At 58.2% G+C, this 14,853-nt stretch overlaps 1 protein-coding gene and 1 long non-coding RNA gene across 3 annotated transcripts in view; one reads left to right on the top strand and one right to left on the bottom strand.

The window, feature by feature from the left end:
* The first annotated feature begins 519 nt into the window (after window positions 1-519).
* Window positions 520-2,471, top strand: LOC119872176. The gene is made up of 3 exons (XR_005360759.1): window positions 520-697; window positions 1,021-1,169; window positions 2,055-2,471. It is a non-coding gene; the product is annotated as an uncharacterized LOC119872176 (long non-coding RNA).
* Window positions 2,472-2,758: 287 nt separating this feature from the next.
* IL21R (interleukin 21 receptor) overlaps window positions 2,759-14,853 on the bottom strand; it is a 35,771-nt gene continuing 23,676 nt past the window's right edge. For both annotated transcript variants that reach the window (XM_038539990.1, XM_038539989.1), the window contains 6 exons: window positions 12,013-12,212; window positions 9,102-9,247; window positions 7,720-7,897; window positions 7,373-7,472; window positions 6,271-6,355; window positions 2,759-4,470 (listed from right to left, as the gene is read on the bottom strand). In XM_038539990.1, the coding sequence (XP_038395918.1) occupies window positions 3,700-4,470; window positions 6,271-6,355; window positions 7,373-7,472; window positions 7,720-7,897; window positions 9,102-9,247; window positions 12,013-12,212 (1,480 nt within the window). In that variant the 3' untranslated portion in view covers window positions 2,759-3,699. The remainder of the gene's footprint in view (window positions 4,471-6,270; window positions 6,356-7,372; window positions 7,473-7,719; window positions 7,898-9,101; window positions 9,248-12,012; window positions 12,213-14,853) is intronic.

Raw genomic sequence — 14,853 nt, forward strand, 5'->3', positions numbered from 1 at the left:
CTGCATTGCCTCATGCCAGGACCCAGGCTGATGGAGCAGCCACCAACTCATCTGTCACAGTGCCCAGTGGCAGAGAGGAACAACACTCCAGAGGACATCACGACGGTCAGGTACCTGTTCTGGTTCAGAAGTGAGACTTAGCACTTCTGCTGACAACTCCCTGGCTAATCCCAGGGGGAGAGGGGAGACAGAAGACGAAGAGCTGCAAATATTTGGTGAACAGCATAATGACTTCCACACTCGTACCTCAAAAGTCCAGGGGGATATAGTTTCAGGCATGGCTGGATCCAGGAGCTCAAGAGATATTACCAGAAATCTATCTCCATTCTCAGCTCTGCATTCTTATATGTTGGCCTCCTCCCAGGTGAGCTGTTCTTTCCTGGTGCCCACAACCCCAGGCTAGTCCATCCCTACCACTGAGCAGTCCCAGCAGAAAGAGTGCATGGACCGGTTCAGGTCATGTGTAGGTCTCAGAACCAGCGGGGGGGAGGGGGGGAGGCGTGCGCAGAATGCTCTGTCGGCCACTCCCAGCTGCCCCACAACGATGCTGCACGGACAGAAGCAGCAGGCACCTCATGGGCGTTTGCTAAGACTTTGTTCCCTCTTAACCTTGGTCCCTTTCAGCAGAGCAAGGGGAGGAAGAGCTGCATTTGGTGTCAGGAGACTAGAGTTCATGTTCATGTTCATCTTTAATCTGGTACGTGACCTCAGGCAAGCAAGCCCCTGCCCGTTGTGCCCCTTCACTTCATTTGTCACACGGACAGCCCTGCCCTCTCAGCCCCTGCAGATGGGAGAGAGCTGGCCCAGGAGTAGAACGTGGCTTCCATGCACCTGGCGTTGCTAACAATCCTCCTGACTCTTAGGAGACTCATTAGCAATTCTAGCCTGGACTCTGGGGGGCCAAAGAGCCACCTTCCCCATCTCCAGGCTCTCCCCTCTGTCACACCTCCAGGCCCAGCTCAAGTTCTTCCTTCTGCCCAAAGAGCTGGTGCAGCTAACAACTCTGATTCCTTTTTCAAGGTCCCAACAAACACCACCTCCTCCCTGAAGCCCACCAGCCCCTCCTGATGCCCCTCGGGGCTCCCATGAGTGGCATGCTGGGGCTGGCTCGGATTAGCCAGGAGAGCTGATGACACACATCTCCTCCCAATCACACTTCGAGTTGTCAGGTTGGTAGCTTGGAATGGGCCATGGTGGAAGTGTCTACGCCGTGGAAGGAAAGCACACACAACACACTACAAATAGGGCTTGAGTGCCTTCTACGTGCCGGGCTGGAGGGAGGGCAGTGAACAAAATAGGGGATGTTGTTGCCCTCACGGAGCATCTGTTTGACTTACGAGCTTGGTATCTAGCAGCTGTTTCCACCCGTCCATCAGCGCTCTCCCTTCTCACCTTTCATTCTCCATCTATCCATCTGTCCGCCCACCAATGCAACCACCGGTCCCTCTGTCATCCACCCACCACCTCCTGCTAATCCACCCTCCCAGGAAGGCCAGCTCTTGCCTCCGTTTTGCACCCTGCAGATGAGCTGAGTCCCCTGCAGAGATGGAAGTGATGGGTACTCATGTCTGGTCCAGGCCAGAGCCCCCCACCAAGCCCCAGGCCTGGCATCAGCGTCCCGGGTGTCCCTTCCCCAGTGCCCTGGCCCAGAGCCCCGTGCACGGAAGAGCTGAGCTCCTTCCCCCAGGGAGCCGGCGGTTCAGGTGGCCTCTGGAACCCACTGCCCCCAAGAGGATGTGGAAACCACAGCACACCTTGGCCCAAGTGTCCCCAGGGTGACGGTGGGGGATGGTGAGAGCTGCTCACTTGTGCAAGAGCTCCCGTGTCAGACTCGAGCTCCCATCTGAGCCTCACTCTGGTCCCAAGTCAACAGCCCCACAGTTGAAACCATCAATGTTCTAGAACTTTCAGCACCAAGGACTCTCTCAGGGACTTCCCCCAACCACCCCATTTTACAGATGAATCACAGTGAGGCTTTTGGCAGGACTGACTTCCACCAACTTGTAGCTCAGACTCACCCAAGAGGAGAGACAAACCAGAGCTTTCTCCTTCAGGTCCTGCCTGGCAGCCTGGCCTCCTGGGAGAGATGGGCCCAGGCAGTTCCAGGCCAGGGTGGGGATGCCCCCTGGGGCTCCAAGAGCGAGGGCTGGCTCAATCCGACTCTCTGCCTCCTTGACCCTGCTTCCTGGTCTTGAAAACAAATGCCTGTGAAGGTGAGCACGCTGATAGGGAAGACAGTCTAGGTTCTTGTTTTGTTTTGTTTTGTTTTTTTAAGTAGGAGCTGCATGCAACCTGTTAGCACTGAGGTCTAGCTCCTGTCCAAAGCTGGTGTTCGGTTAGGCACCTTCAAATGTGGCTAAGATGTATTTTCTTAGCTTTTAATTCACATTTGAACAGACTCTCTGGGAAGTCAACAAGGGGCGCCTGGGTGGCTCAGTTGGTTAAATGTCTGCCCCAGAGCCCTGGGATGGAGCCTGCTTCTCCCTTTTCTCTCCTTCTGCCACTGCCCCTTCTTGTGCTCTATCTCGCTATCTCTGTCTCTCTCTCTCTGAAATAAATAAAATCTTAAAAAAAATCTTCAACAGAAACTTAACTGCCCCCTAATTCCTGGGGATGAGCAAATAAGATGCCTAAGGCACTGAGCGTGGGGTCATCGCCGCTGATTCCTTCCTGCCCCTCCCCCACCACGAGTGCCAAAGGAGGTCTCTTCCCCCCACCCAACGTACCTCAGAACCCCGCACAGGGTCTGGGCACGTACTTGTACCCGAGAAGTATTTATTGGGTGCATAGAGGGAATAACCAAGTGAGCAACAGGAACCAGAAAAAGAAATCTTGGCTGGTGGGGGCTGTTCCTAAGAGACGGGCTGACTTGAAGCCTGGAAACCCCCCGGGGTGCCCATCTGCAGGACGGGCAGCCCACTGGCGGGCGCCCAAGCCCAGGCTGGTTTCTCACCCCCGCCCACCTCCAGCACAAGCCTTGATCTGGGCCCCAGAAGGAAGGAAGCTGCATTTATTGAGGGTCTGCTCTGCTGCAGCCTGTACAGTGGGTGACCTCGCCAATTTCTCCCCAAGGTGCGTCATGCCACCTGCCACCCCAACACCGAGTCCAGACAGGAAACTCCAGCCCAGAGAGGGGAAGCGGCTTGCCCAAGTTGGCTCAGTTGGGATCCAAGCCTAGGTCCACAGGCCCCCACAAACCTTTCTGCAACCCAGGGTCACAGTGAACTCACCCCAACCTCTTCCCCTCCCCCTGAGGAATGAAAAGCTCCTGGAGGCAGGATCTGCAGGGCTGGGACTGGTGCCCATCGCAGGTGGTGCCCTGGTCTATGCAGGCCCTGTGGGCAACACTGGACCAGCCTCTCAGCATGTGACCTGGGGGCTGCCCCCTGTCTGGAAAGGAGGGAGGCAGGCATCGTGTGCACACAGTGCCAGTAACGCACACTTCTCACATTCGTGCACACAGGGAGCTCCTGTAGGCACAGACGCGGGTGGCCTTGGGCACATGGTATCACCACGGGCATGCTCCATGTCCACGGGCACATGTGTTGCTCACACACACAGACACACCGGTGTGCACCTGGGTCACACATGCACACTGTCAACCAGGCTCAGGGGCCCTATCTTCACCGCACGGCCCCAGGGACCCCATCTCTGGCTCAGGGCCCAGTGGCTCAACCAGCTCTGGACAGCCCGTCAGCCTCACTCGCTGGCCTGGGGCCCTGGTCCCTCGGGTGGAGGGGCCATGACCACCCACTGGCGGAGGTAGCTCCTGGGGGGCCCTTCATCCCCAGCGCTGGTGAAGTCACACTCCACAGGGCTGCCACAGTCCGAGCCCGCGAAGCCACTGTCGAAAGTGTCCATGTCCAGGCCGGCGGGAGGCGAGCCCGCTTCACTGTCCGACACCCCTCGGGGTGGCCTGCCGCTCCAGGGCGGCCCCGGCGTCCAACCTGCCTCGTCCTCCAGGGGCAGCTGTAGCCTGTCGAGGAGGCTGCCCGGGGGGCCTCCCAGCCCGGCGAGGCCACCGGTTGAGACGCAGCCACAGGATAGGACCGTAGTCCCTGTGTCCAAGAGCGGATCCTCAGTGCCGGAGCCGGGCTCCAGGCTGGCGTCCAAGTTCAGGGCTGGGTAGCCGTCAGCCCCACAGGTGCAGGACCACGCACACGGCCCCTCTGTGTCTGCCACGGTCACCGTGTCAATGGACACAACGCCGTATGGCCGGTCCCTCTCCTGGCTATAAGCTGAGCCACCCACGCTGCCGGCAGTGGAGGGGGCTGGGACCCAGAAGCCCCCCAGCTCGGGCCCCCCGTCGGCTTCCAGCAGGTCCGTGGGCTCCGGCAGCTGCGTGGACTCCAGCCCCTTGCTGGCGCTCTGCGCAGGGCAGCAGTAGTACAGCTCCAGGGAGGAGAGCGCCTCGGGGCTCCGGGGGCCCAGCTCCAGGCTGGAGGCGGTGAAGCGTGCACCCACCCATTTCTGTGAGGGAGGAAGGGGGGACGGTCATGACGGGATGGGTGCAAGGAGGGTATGGACAGACACAGAGACACCACGAGGGGAAAAAGAGAGTGCCAGGGGTCAGAACCGTGGTGCGCCCCTATCCAGGGACGCTCCTCACCACTGTCCCTCTGTCCACCTGCAGGAGGAGCCACAGCCCTCCGTAGCCTGTCCGACAATCCATGCTCGGTGGCCTGGGGTCTGCATAGGGCCTGGGTCGGGGGCCAAGATCCTGAGCTTATAGGGACATAGGGGGCGGGAGGGCCTGAGCTCTGGGTGACAGAACCACCACTGGCCCCCTGTTTCATTTCCTCTGGGACAGTCCTTGAAAACTAACATCCTCCTGCTGGTGTCCCCACAAGAGTGGACACTTGGCAGGGGCAGTAGCCTCAACTAATCCTTCTGGTCACAGTCATCCCTGGAGGCTCACAGGGTGCCTCAGTTTGTAGGTACCCAATAAATGTTTATTAACCAAATGAACACGAGGAGTCAATCAGTGACAAGCCACTTAGAAAGGCCTCCGGGTGCTTGGTGGGTAAGGGATGTGAGGCGACAGCGGCCCCCACGCCCTCGCTGGCCAGGGGTCCCACTCATGACACAGGTCCCCATCTGACAGTCTCAGGCAGTGAAACCCCCTAAGAACCAGAATCCCCCTCGTTTTGAGCCTAGTGCCTCAGAAAATATCTGAGGGTAGGGACGTCTGGGTGGCTCAGTGGTCGAGCATCTGCCTTCAGCTCAGGGCGCGATCCCGGGGTCCTGGGATCGAGTCCCGCATTGAGCTCCCTGCATGGAGCTGCTTCTCCCTCTGCCTGTGTCTCTCATGAATAAATAAATAAAATCTTTAAAAAAAGAAAAGAAAACATCTCAGGACCCCGATGAGGCCCCCCATCTGCCAGCAGCGCCCACTCCACAGGCTGTAGTGAGGAGCAGATGCGTTCACATCTCTGACGCTCCCCGCAGCGTGCCGGGCACCCGTTCCGTGAGCATCGGGGAAGTAAACACCAGATCGTTGTGGTCTCTGAGCTTCCGAAACGGTACAGAGGAAGCAGGAAAGTCTCTCTCCCGGGGAGGGGGGGTCCAGGCTGCTCCCCTGCTCCCCGCTCTGAGCCTCCGTCTCCCCAGGGTGCCCTGTGGATGATGGAGCAGCCCCTCCCTGGGGGGCGGGGGGCGATCAGGGTGGAAGGGGCAGAAGGCAGAGGGCGCTCGGTGCAGGTGCAGCGCCGGGCAGGGCAGACAGCAGGAGCTCAGCCGGGCTCTGGTCCGCGTTTCCTGACATCCAGGCTCGGCTGGAGTGGGCGGGCTGCCCCCTCCCCTGGCCCCACCAGTCACCACATCCTCTCTGCGGCGGGCCCTCCCACGCTGGGTGGGTGTTGAGCGGTAAATGGGCACAGACAACCGTGGGTGCCGGCGGGTGATGGGTGGTTGGGGCTCGGCAGGGGCGTAGTTTGCAGGTGGGGCCATCCACACCCTTCCCAGAACCTGCTCCATCTCTACCTCCCTCCCAGGGCTTCTGACAAAGGACCAGGAGGCCGGTGTGTGGCTCCGGCCACCACCCGGCCCGCCCCCTCCCCCAAACGACATCCCGGTTGGGAGACGCTGCCTGATTCTGTGTCATTCTTATGCCAGTTCTGCCCCCACCCGGATTATTTCCTGCACTTTGCAGGTGCGGAGACGGAGGCCAGGCTGGGGCCTGCAGGGTGCGGCTGGGGTCCTGGGGCGGTGGAGCTCAGCTCCCAGAGGGCAGAGGCTCCGCGGGCGCAGCAGGGGCAGGCGGGCACTCACCTTGAAGTCCCCGCTGTGGCCCACGTAGAGGGGCTGGAAGAACTTCTGCGGGCTGGGCACCTGCCCCCACACCTTCTTCCACAGCCTGGGGGGCGGAGACCAGGTGAGCCCTCACCGTCCCCGCAGGGGGAGCAGCCTGCACCCCCCCAGCTCAGGGGCTCCCCAGCTTTGTCCTGCAGGAGACTCGGCCCCTCCCAAAGCTCACCCATGCACCTCCCTCCCACCCCACTGCCCCAGGGCCTCAGTTTCCACATCCCTAAAATGGGGGCAGCAAGTCTGGTGAGGGTGCCTGGGGGTTGAGTGCTTGGCTGCCTGTTCCGTGCTGAGCCTCAACTTCCTCCTCTACAACTGAGGATGAGCAGACAGCCAGTTCCACGGGGCGTCTGCACAGCACCCCAGGACCTCGACAGCGCGACAGCGCGACAGCGCCCCGTGATACTCATTATCATTCGGATCGCTCTCCGTCCCCCTCTAGCCTCTCTGCCTCCGTCTTTGCCAAAACCTCTGAATGAAGATGAACAAATTGTGCTGATCCCCTCCCCTCCCCTTCCCCCACCCCACCCCACACACCCCCCTCCCAGGGCTCAGCAAACCCTCACTGCAGCGCTTGCCTCCAGGGGAGCTTTAGGTTATCATTTTAATCAGTGGCAACATTCAGCAGAAACCCGGTATATAAATGGATGAAAGCAAGAGCCCTGGTTGGAGCAGAAGGGCGGGGGTGGCAGGGTGTGGACGATCACACCAACCCTTTGCCACCACCACCGCCCCCACCCCGTGCCCCTTGGGACGCAAAGCATAAAATTCGCTGGACAAGATCATAGCCCAGGTCCCTGTCCTGAGCACGGGCTCAAAATCTACTGCCTCACTTCAGAGCCGCGCGGCCTCGGGCAAGCTCTCTGAAAGCTCCGCAGCCCTTGGCCTTCCCCTGTCGCCCAGGGGAGGGGAGTACCAGATGTCCTGCTCATGAGGTTGGGTAAACAGGAGCTGTTTCCCATTATCAGTGTCTCGACGCCAGGTTGTGTTCCCCCAACCCTGGGCAGCCCCAGAGAGGCTTGTGGCCCAGCCCCACCCGCTCCCTGCCTCCCTGCCTCCCTGGCCTCACCTCCAAGGCAGGTGGATCTTCAGGCCTAAGAAGACGAGGATGGGGAGTATGATGACCAGGAGGAGGTAGAGCAGGTACGTGTGCTGGCTTCCCTTTATCTCTGGGAGGGAACAGACACTGGGTAACGTGGAACCAACCTCTAACCAGACGCCACGTGGGGCGGGTGCAGTGGGCACGGGGTCCGGGCAGGTGCCTTGCAGTGAGGTGGTCTGGGTTCCTGCTCCCACCCCCACCCCAGGCAAGCGACACTCCAACCCTCTGGGCCTCCGTGTTCCCACCCGCAAAATGGAGATGGTCGTGCACAGAGTTAGGAGGAGCAGCAAGCGCCCGCCGGGAGTCACGCCTACCTTCCGGCTGGGTGTGAAAGGTGACGGAGTCACTCCACTCGCTCCAGGTCCCCTGGAAGTTGGAGCCGGGCTGGGGCCCTGCGCGCACCTGGAGCTCGTAGCTCGAGTCACCCTGGAACTCCAAGGGGAGGAGAGAGACGCTTCTCGAGTCCACGGAGATCAGCTTTCTCCCCGGGCTCTGCCGGCACAGGGAGAGGACGCACGGGTCAGGACCAGCCAGGCCAGCCCCGCCTCCAGCAGAAGCACCACGAAGGGGCCGAGCGTCCCCTGCCACAGGACCCAGGCTCAGCTTGAGTCGCGGCCACTCGGGTGTGGGCGGTTCAGAGCCACGGGCGCCGCCTGAACCTCGTTTCTCTCTGACCGACCCCAGCTCTCCCCTCACTGTCCCGGCTGGGGCCCTGCCCTGCGAGGACCTGGATGGTCCCGGGAGCAGGATGGCCCCTCCTGGGAATCTTTAACCGGCAGCATTCCAGACAGCGGACACTTTGTGGACTGTCCCTCTGTGCACCTTCTCAAGAGCGGGCATTTCTGGAAGCCTTCGACCGCAGGCATCTCAGCCGTGGATACCTCTGGAAGTCTTCCACAGGGGACGTTCCAAACAGCCGCATGTATGAAATGCTTCAACTGGGCCCGCCCTGAAGGATGGATCATTCTAGAAGTCTTTGGCCACGACTGTTCTGAATTGGAGGCCATTGGGGAACTCTCCACTGCTCTAAACAGGAGGCTGGGGATCCCTGGGTGGCTCAGCGCTTTAGCGCCTGCCTTTGGTCCAGGGTGAAATCCTGGAGTCCCAGGATCGAGTCCCACATCAAGCTCCCTGCGGGGAGCCTGCTTCTCCCTCTGCCTGTGTCTCTGCCTCTCTCTCTCTCTCCCTCTCTGTCTCTTATGAATAAATAAAATCTTAAAAAAAAAAAAAAAACAACAAGGAGGCTTCTAGAAGCCTTCAGCTTGGAAACAGTGGTCCCTCTAACACTGGACCGTCTTCACCTGGATCTCTTCACCTGTGACCGTTCTAAGGCAGGTGGGAAGGCTCCAGATCGCCCCATTTCTGAAACTTGGTCTACTGCGACTGTTCTGGACTCCAGGTGGAATCTGAGGAAGTGACACCCCCTTCCTCTCTGGCAAGCTGATCCAGGAACCAGGGGCAGGAAGGAAAGACTTTTAAGGGGCCTCCTACCCCCAGGCGTGGGAGGGTGGACAGCTAGGGAAGGTGCAGGGGGGCGGGGGGCTTCCACCCTCCGTGGATCCTTGGTTCCATTCTCCACTCTGAGTCACCAGCTCACCCGTGTCTCCGACCCCCCCTCCGCACCACCAGCGCCCCGGATGCTCAGCACTGCACGCCGTCTCTCACCCCCTCCCCACCAGGTCTCCCGGAGCCTCACCAGAGCCCAGGAGCGCCCCTGCTTCCTGTACCGTAGCTCATACTGCAGCTTGCCCTTCAGCGGGTAGGAATTGTAACTGGAGCTCCAGGAGATGTTATAATGTCCCGAGAAGGTCACAGTCACGTTGAAAGGGGGGGATGGCTTGACTTGAAGGAAAAAGCCAGAAAGATAAGGAGTGAGATGGGGCAGCCGCTGAGAAGGATGTGGTGGCAGGAAATGCCCCTACGCCCCGACCCCCTGGATCAGAACCCGGGAGGGACTCTGGGCGAGGTAGCCGCCTTCTCCAAGCCTCGGTTGGCTCATCGGAGAAATGAGAAGTTGAGACCACACTGGACCTGCAGCCCTACAGGGGCAGGGCTGGGGGGTGTAACAGAAGTGGGTGAAGCAGGTTTGGGGTCTGAGGACGCGTAAAAGGGATGCCACCACTCAGGCTGGGCGGGACAGCAGACCAGGGTAGCCAGAGAAGAGCAACCTGGAATCCCAAATAGGGAGAAGCTCTCTCAAACATTAAAGTTAGCTCGAGGGGTGCCTGGGTGGCTCAGTGGGTGAAGCATCTGCCTTCAGCTCAGGTCACGATCCTGGGGTCCTGGGATGGAACCCCGCATCCGGCTCCCTGCTCAGGGGGGAGTCTGCTTCTCCCTCTGCCTCTGCCCCTCCCCACCTCTTCTGCTCTCTCTCTCTCTCTCTGTCGTGTGCATGCTCTTTCAAATAAATTAATTAATTAAAAATATTTTAAAAAACCAATAAATTTAGCTACTAATCGAAAAACTGGCTAAGCAACATGTAGGCCAGAGGCACTGTTTCTGCATTTCTGTTCTAAACAATGACATCATTTTCTTTCAGAGGCAGCTTCCCCCAGAAGCCAAAAGGTGCTGATTAGCATAAATGCTAATGAGCTTTCTTTAATATTAATTAATGCTAACGACAAACGCCAGCCCTCCTGAGCTCTCTGCAGGGTCTGCAGAGCAGAGCACTCCGACCCTCCTCACTGGCCACGTGTGACTTGGTGTGAGGGTTCTCCCAGACTTCTGGAAAGTGCAAGAGCGGAGGCCTGAGTCACATCACCACACCCTCCTGGGTGCTTCCCAGGCAAAGGTCAAAGTCAGGCCTCCCGTTCTGCTCTATCCCAAACTTGTTTCGTGAATAGGATACGACATGTTATATGTCTCCATTTCCTCTCTTGTAAAAGGGTACCAGCTCCTCTTTCATGGGGTGACAATTCTCGGGGACCAGCTCAGTAGCAGGAGGTCCCTTCGAGGAGAGAGAAGTGACAGGTTCTTGGCCCCCCCAATCCCACCCTCTCCTTCTTCCACCTTATTTGCCAACATCTAACATTTTCCGCATTTCCCCGTGTGCTCCTGTTCCCCCTCTGCCCCTTCTCTGGGATCTTAGCTGCTTGGGGCCGAGGATTTGTTCTTCTGGGTCAGCGCTGCGCCCACAGCTCCCAGGACAGAGCGGGCACACACCAGGCCCTGGAGAAATGCTTATTAAATCAACCAATGAACCTTTCAGGGGTTTCGCAAAAAGGAACTCTAAAGCTTCGTTGCCTTTGAGCCACGGGTCCTTTTGGACAGGACTCGTTCTTAAACCCTCTCTGTCTTCCCAGGCTGGGCGAGCTCTCAGTTTCCCCCTGTGGCCTGAGCTGGGTGGTGTGAACCAACTGGTGGAGGAAGCCAGACGTTTGTGGAGCCCGGCAGGCATCGTGAGAGGCAGGTGCTCAGCCCAGGGAGGCCCAGTGCCCAGGAGGAGGAAGGGGCCGGGGCCACATCTGGGCAAGGGCGCCTCATATCCCCGCAGGGAGGGCAGGAGGTGGAGGGGGAGGGCAACCATGTGACTTGGAGCCACCTGTGCAGTGTCAAGGCAGCTCCTTCTCTGCCCTGCACTCTGCTCTGCAGGGGAGGGGCGGGGATTCTGCTCCCCCTCACCGGGCTCACCCAGAGGCAGGAGGGCACCCCTGCTCCTTGCGCTTGCCACACCTGGACCCAAATGGCCAAGTGAGCATGTGTGCACCTGTGTGTGCACGCACCTGCATGGGTCCGAGAGAAAATGTGAGCATCTGTCTGTGCTGTCTAGGCCTGGAGTCGGCAGGACATCTGTACCTCTGAGGGTGTATTTATGCATGTGTGTGCATGTGTAGGAGACTGGGTGTGTCTGGGTATGCGTGAAGCTTTGCTCACACCCTCTGTGTGCCAAGTGGCACAACCCTGGCCCCCCAGAGTATGAGTGACAGATGCCCTCTTATCTTCTTGCCCCACCGCTGGGAATCTGGGGACACAAAGTCCCAGACCTCAGAGGCTGAGCCTCCCCAGGGGCAGGCCTCTCTTAGCCGTCTACTTGCATGCCTTTGGGCACGGGCGTCTCACCCCCTCCCTGGACACTCCACTTTGGGCACATGTGTGCGCACACACATACACACGTTCACAGCTGCTTCCTGTGCCCTTCCCTGCCCCCTCCTGGCACTGGACCCACAGAAACAACCGCTTCCACCGGCCAGCCCTCCTCCCTCCAGGCTGGAGGGAAATTCTAGGCCTCATTGGCAAGCTAAGAAGCAGGAAAAATCCCAGGGGAGGTTTTCTCTTGTGACGTGGCCTCCCCACCTTGCCTCACACTGGGGGCAGGAGCCCAGAAGGGCCCTCACTCTACAAATCGTGAGCCAGTCCAGGGCCACAGCCAGCCGGCTCCGGGGCCCCAGGCCAGCTCCGTTTCACGCCTCTGTGGCCTCTCTCTGGTTAAGGCCCAAATCTAGTTATCAACCCACCGCTCCGTAGTCGTGCATCTACAGAACTAATGCTAGGGGGAAGCCAGCACACGGGACAGGTCACTTCTGATGATGGGGGACGGCTGGCCCGGGAGCACGGGGCTCAGCCCCCACCTGGGTTCCCCTCTGCTCTGGGGTCCACAGGATACTCACTGCTCTTAGCCAGGACAAAGCTGCCGCACTCCTGGGAGTAATTGCCAGGCTGGTCTGTCACGTTGACACTGAAAATGTCGTCGGCCATGAAGTGGAACACATCCATGTGGCACATGTACTTTGCGTGCGTGGCGTTGTGGGTGGACCGCTGGAGGCTGCAGGAGGTGACTTCATCCTCCAGTTCTCCATATGGGTCTTGCCTTCAAGGACAGAGCAGCCAGTCACGGCTGGAGGCCGGTGGGGCTCAGCGCACGCGGCCAGGGCAGAAACCCAGAATCTCGGGGCTGGGAGGAATTGGAGGTGAGACTGGGAGGCTGGAGGCGGGGGTCACTCAGTCTACCAGCACTTTTCCAGGGAAGGTATTCCCCTCTGCCCCCCGAAGCATCCCTGATGGGTTGCGTCCAGGCTTGGCTTGCATGCCTCCAAGGAACCGGGAACTCACTACCTCACATAAGATAAAAACTCTCAACTTTGGAAATTTGGGCCATTCTTGCCTAGACTGAGCCTAAATCTGTCCTTGTCAATTCCATCAACTGGATCACTGTCCTGTAGGAAGGATGCTAAGCATTTCAGGTCTCCTTCCTCCCTCCTTCCATCCAACATCCAATGAATACCTAGTGGAGTACCTGGGTTGAAGGCCAAGATGAGAGCCAAATGAACCTCATCCCCTGCACCACGTGAAATTCTAGGGAGGCTGTTGGTATGGGGTTGGGGCAATGCTCTGGCCTTTTCATTCCCACTGGGTGTTAAGTGATGGGTTTTGAAGTATGGATAGGAGTTCAGCAAGTATTTATTTCTCTACCTACACTTTCAGACTCTCAACATGACTACCCTCCAAGGCCAATATGGACATGTAGACTCTGTTCTCTGCTAAATATTTGTTAGAACAGAAACTTCCGCTCAATCAATGCAAGCCTCTTGCATAGGAGCCAAGGGGCCCTTTAAAAACTCTGCGTCACTCCCACGCCTAAAACCCTCCAGTGACTGCTCACCACCCACAGTGAAATCTGCCCTCAGCCTTCCTCTCACCTTCTTTGCTTGTTATTCCCTCCCACACTGACTCACTCCACTCTGGCCACACTGACTTCCTCGATATTCCTCAAACTCATCAGCTCTTCCCTTCCCCGCCCCCAGGGACTTCGCACAGGCAGTGCCCTCTGCCTGGAATGCTCTGCCCCAGCTCACTGGCTGCCTCCTTCTCATCCAGAGAGGCCTGCCCTGACCACCCGCCCCCGTGTCACTTGCTCAGGACCCCGTGGCCCATGTTCCTGTTCTTTTTTTTTTTTTTTTCATGTTCCTGTTCTTTATAGCACTCATCGTCATCAGAAAGGATCTTGATGGCTGCTTATGTGTCTATTATCTGTCTCCCCAGGCACCCCCCACTGTAGAGCTCCTGGGACCTCACTGGTCTGCCCCCAGTGCCAGCAGGTGTCTAGCAGGGGGTCAATAACCATGTTCCGAATGAATGTATGAATGAACTAGTGATGAGAGAGGAAAGCCAGCTATCCTTTATCCTGAGCAGCCTCAGTGAATAAAGGTTCTCTCCTTGGTTAAGTTCTGTGCAGGCTCCTCTGAGCACTCTCCTAGACGAGGCCCTGACCTTTGGGCTTCCGGGTCATCTCTGCACTAATTTTGACAAGACTCCTGCTAAGTCGTTAGCCAGAGTCCCCTGCCCTGGATGTGTGAGGAGGCTCCTCGCCCTCCACCTCATCCCCCGATGACGTCTGACCAACCTGGGCTGCCGTCAGCAAGAACTGGAGCACCTGGGTGGCCCAGTGGCTGAGCATCAGCCTTTTGCTCAGGTTGTGATCCCAGGGTCCTGGGATCAAGTCCTGCATCCGGGTCCCCATAGGGACCTGCTTCTCCCTCTGCCTATGTCTCTGCCTCTCTTTCTGTGTCTCTCATGAATAAATAAATAAATCTTAAAAAAAAAAAAAAAAAAAAAAAACACTGTGACATGTAGCCAGACCCCCCCCTTCCCCTTGACGTGTCCTCTTGGTAACTCCCATCCACTGACTCCACCCTCCCCCTTGGCTCTACATCCCCCCTTTTTCTTGGTCATATTTGAGGTTGAGCCCAATCTCTCCCCTGACTGCAAAGCCCCATGCAGTGGGCCTTGTGCCCCTGGCAGTGGTCTTGAGTAAAGCCTCACGTCCCTGTTCTTTAACAATAGACTAAAAGGGGCCTGTGGATTTTGGAATCAGGCTGCCTGTGTTTCAATCCAGTTCCACCATTCACTGGCTGTGTGAGCTTGGGCGAGTGGCACAACCTCTCTGAACCCCAATGTCCCCATTTGTAAAATGACAGTAATAATTGCGAGGAAGGGAAGTGATCGTTCCTAGGAAGCACATAGCAAGGCGCCTGGGATGTACTGAATGCTCAAAAAACAAATCATACGGGAAGGAGTCTGGCTGTCCATGGGTCTCAAAACCACAGGTAGGGCTGGGGCACCTGGTTGGCTCAGTCGGTTTCAGATCGGGTCATGATCTCAGAGTCGTGGGATCGAGCCCCGTGTTGGGCTCCACACTCAGCACAGAGTCTGCTTGGCTCCTTCTGCCCCTGTCCCCCCTAACCCTTCTCTAAAATGAATAAATCAATCTTAAAAAAAAAAAAAAGCCACAGTTAGGGCTATGTGGGCAGGAGAGTATGGCCTTTGGAGCTGACAGAACTGCCCCGTGGCCTCTCAGCTGATGCTCTAGACAAGGGCCGTGAGCCGGGGCGGGGAGGGGGGTGTAAGACGGGCAGGGCAAGTCCAGCTCACAGCCTCTCCTGGGGCAAAACCAAATGCTGATGGTGAACAAGCCTGAGAACCCTCAGGAAGTGGCAGCTATTATGTTTATT

The sequence above is a fragment of the Canis lupus genome, chromosome 6 (genome assembly GCF_011100685.1).
Source record: "Canis lupus familiaris isolate Mischka breed German Shepherd chromosome 6, alternate assembly UU_Cfam_GSD_1.0, whole genome shotgun sequence".
NCBI lineage: Eukaryota > Metazoa > Chordata > Mammalia > Carnivora > Canidae > Canis > Canis lupus.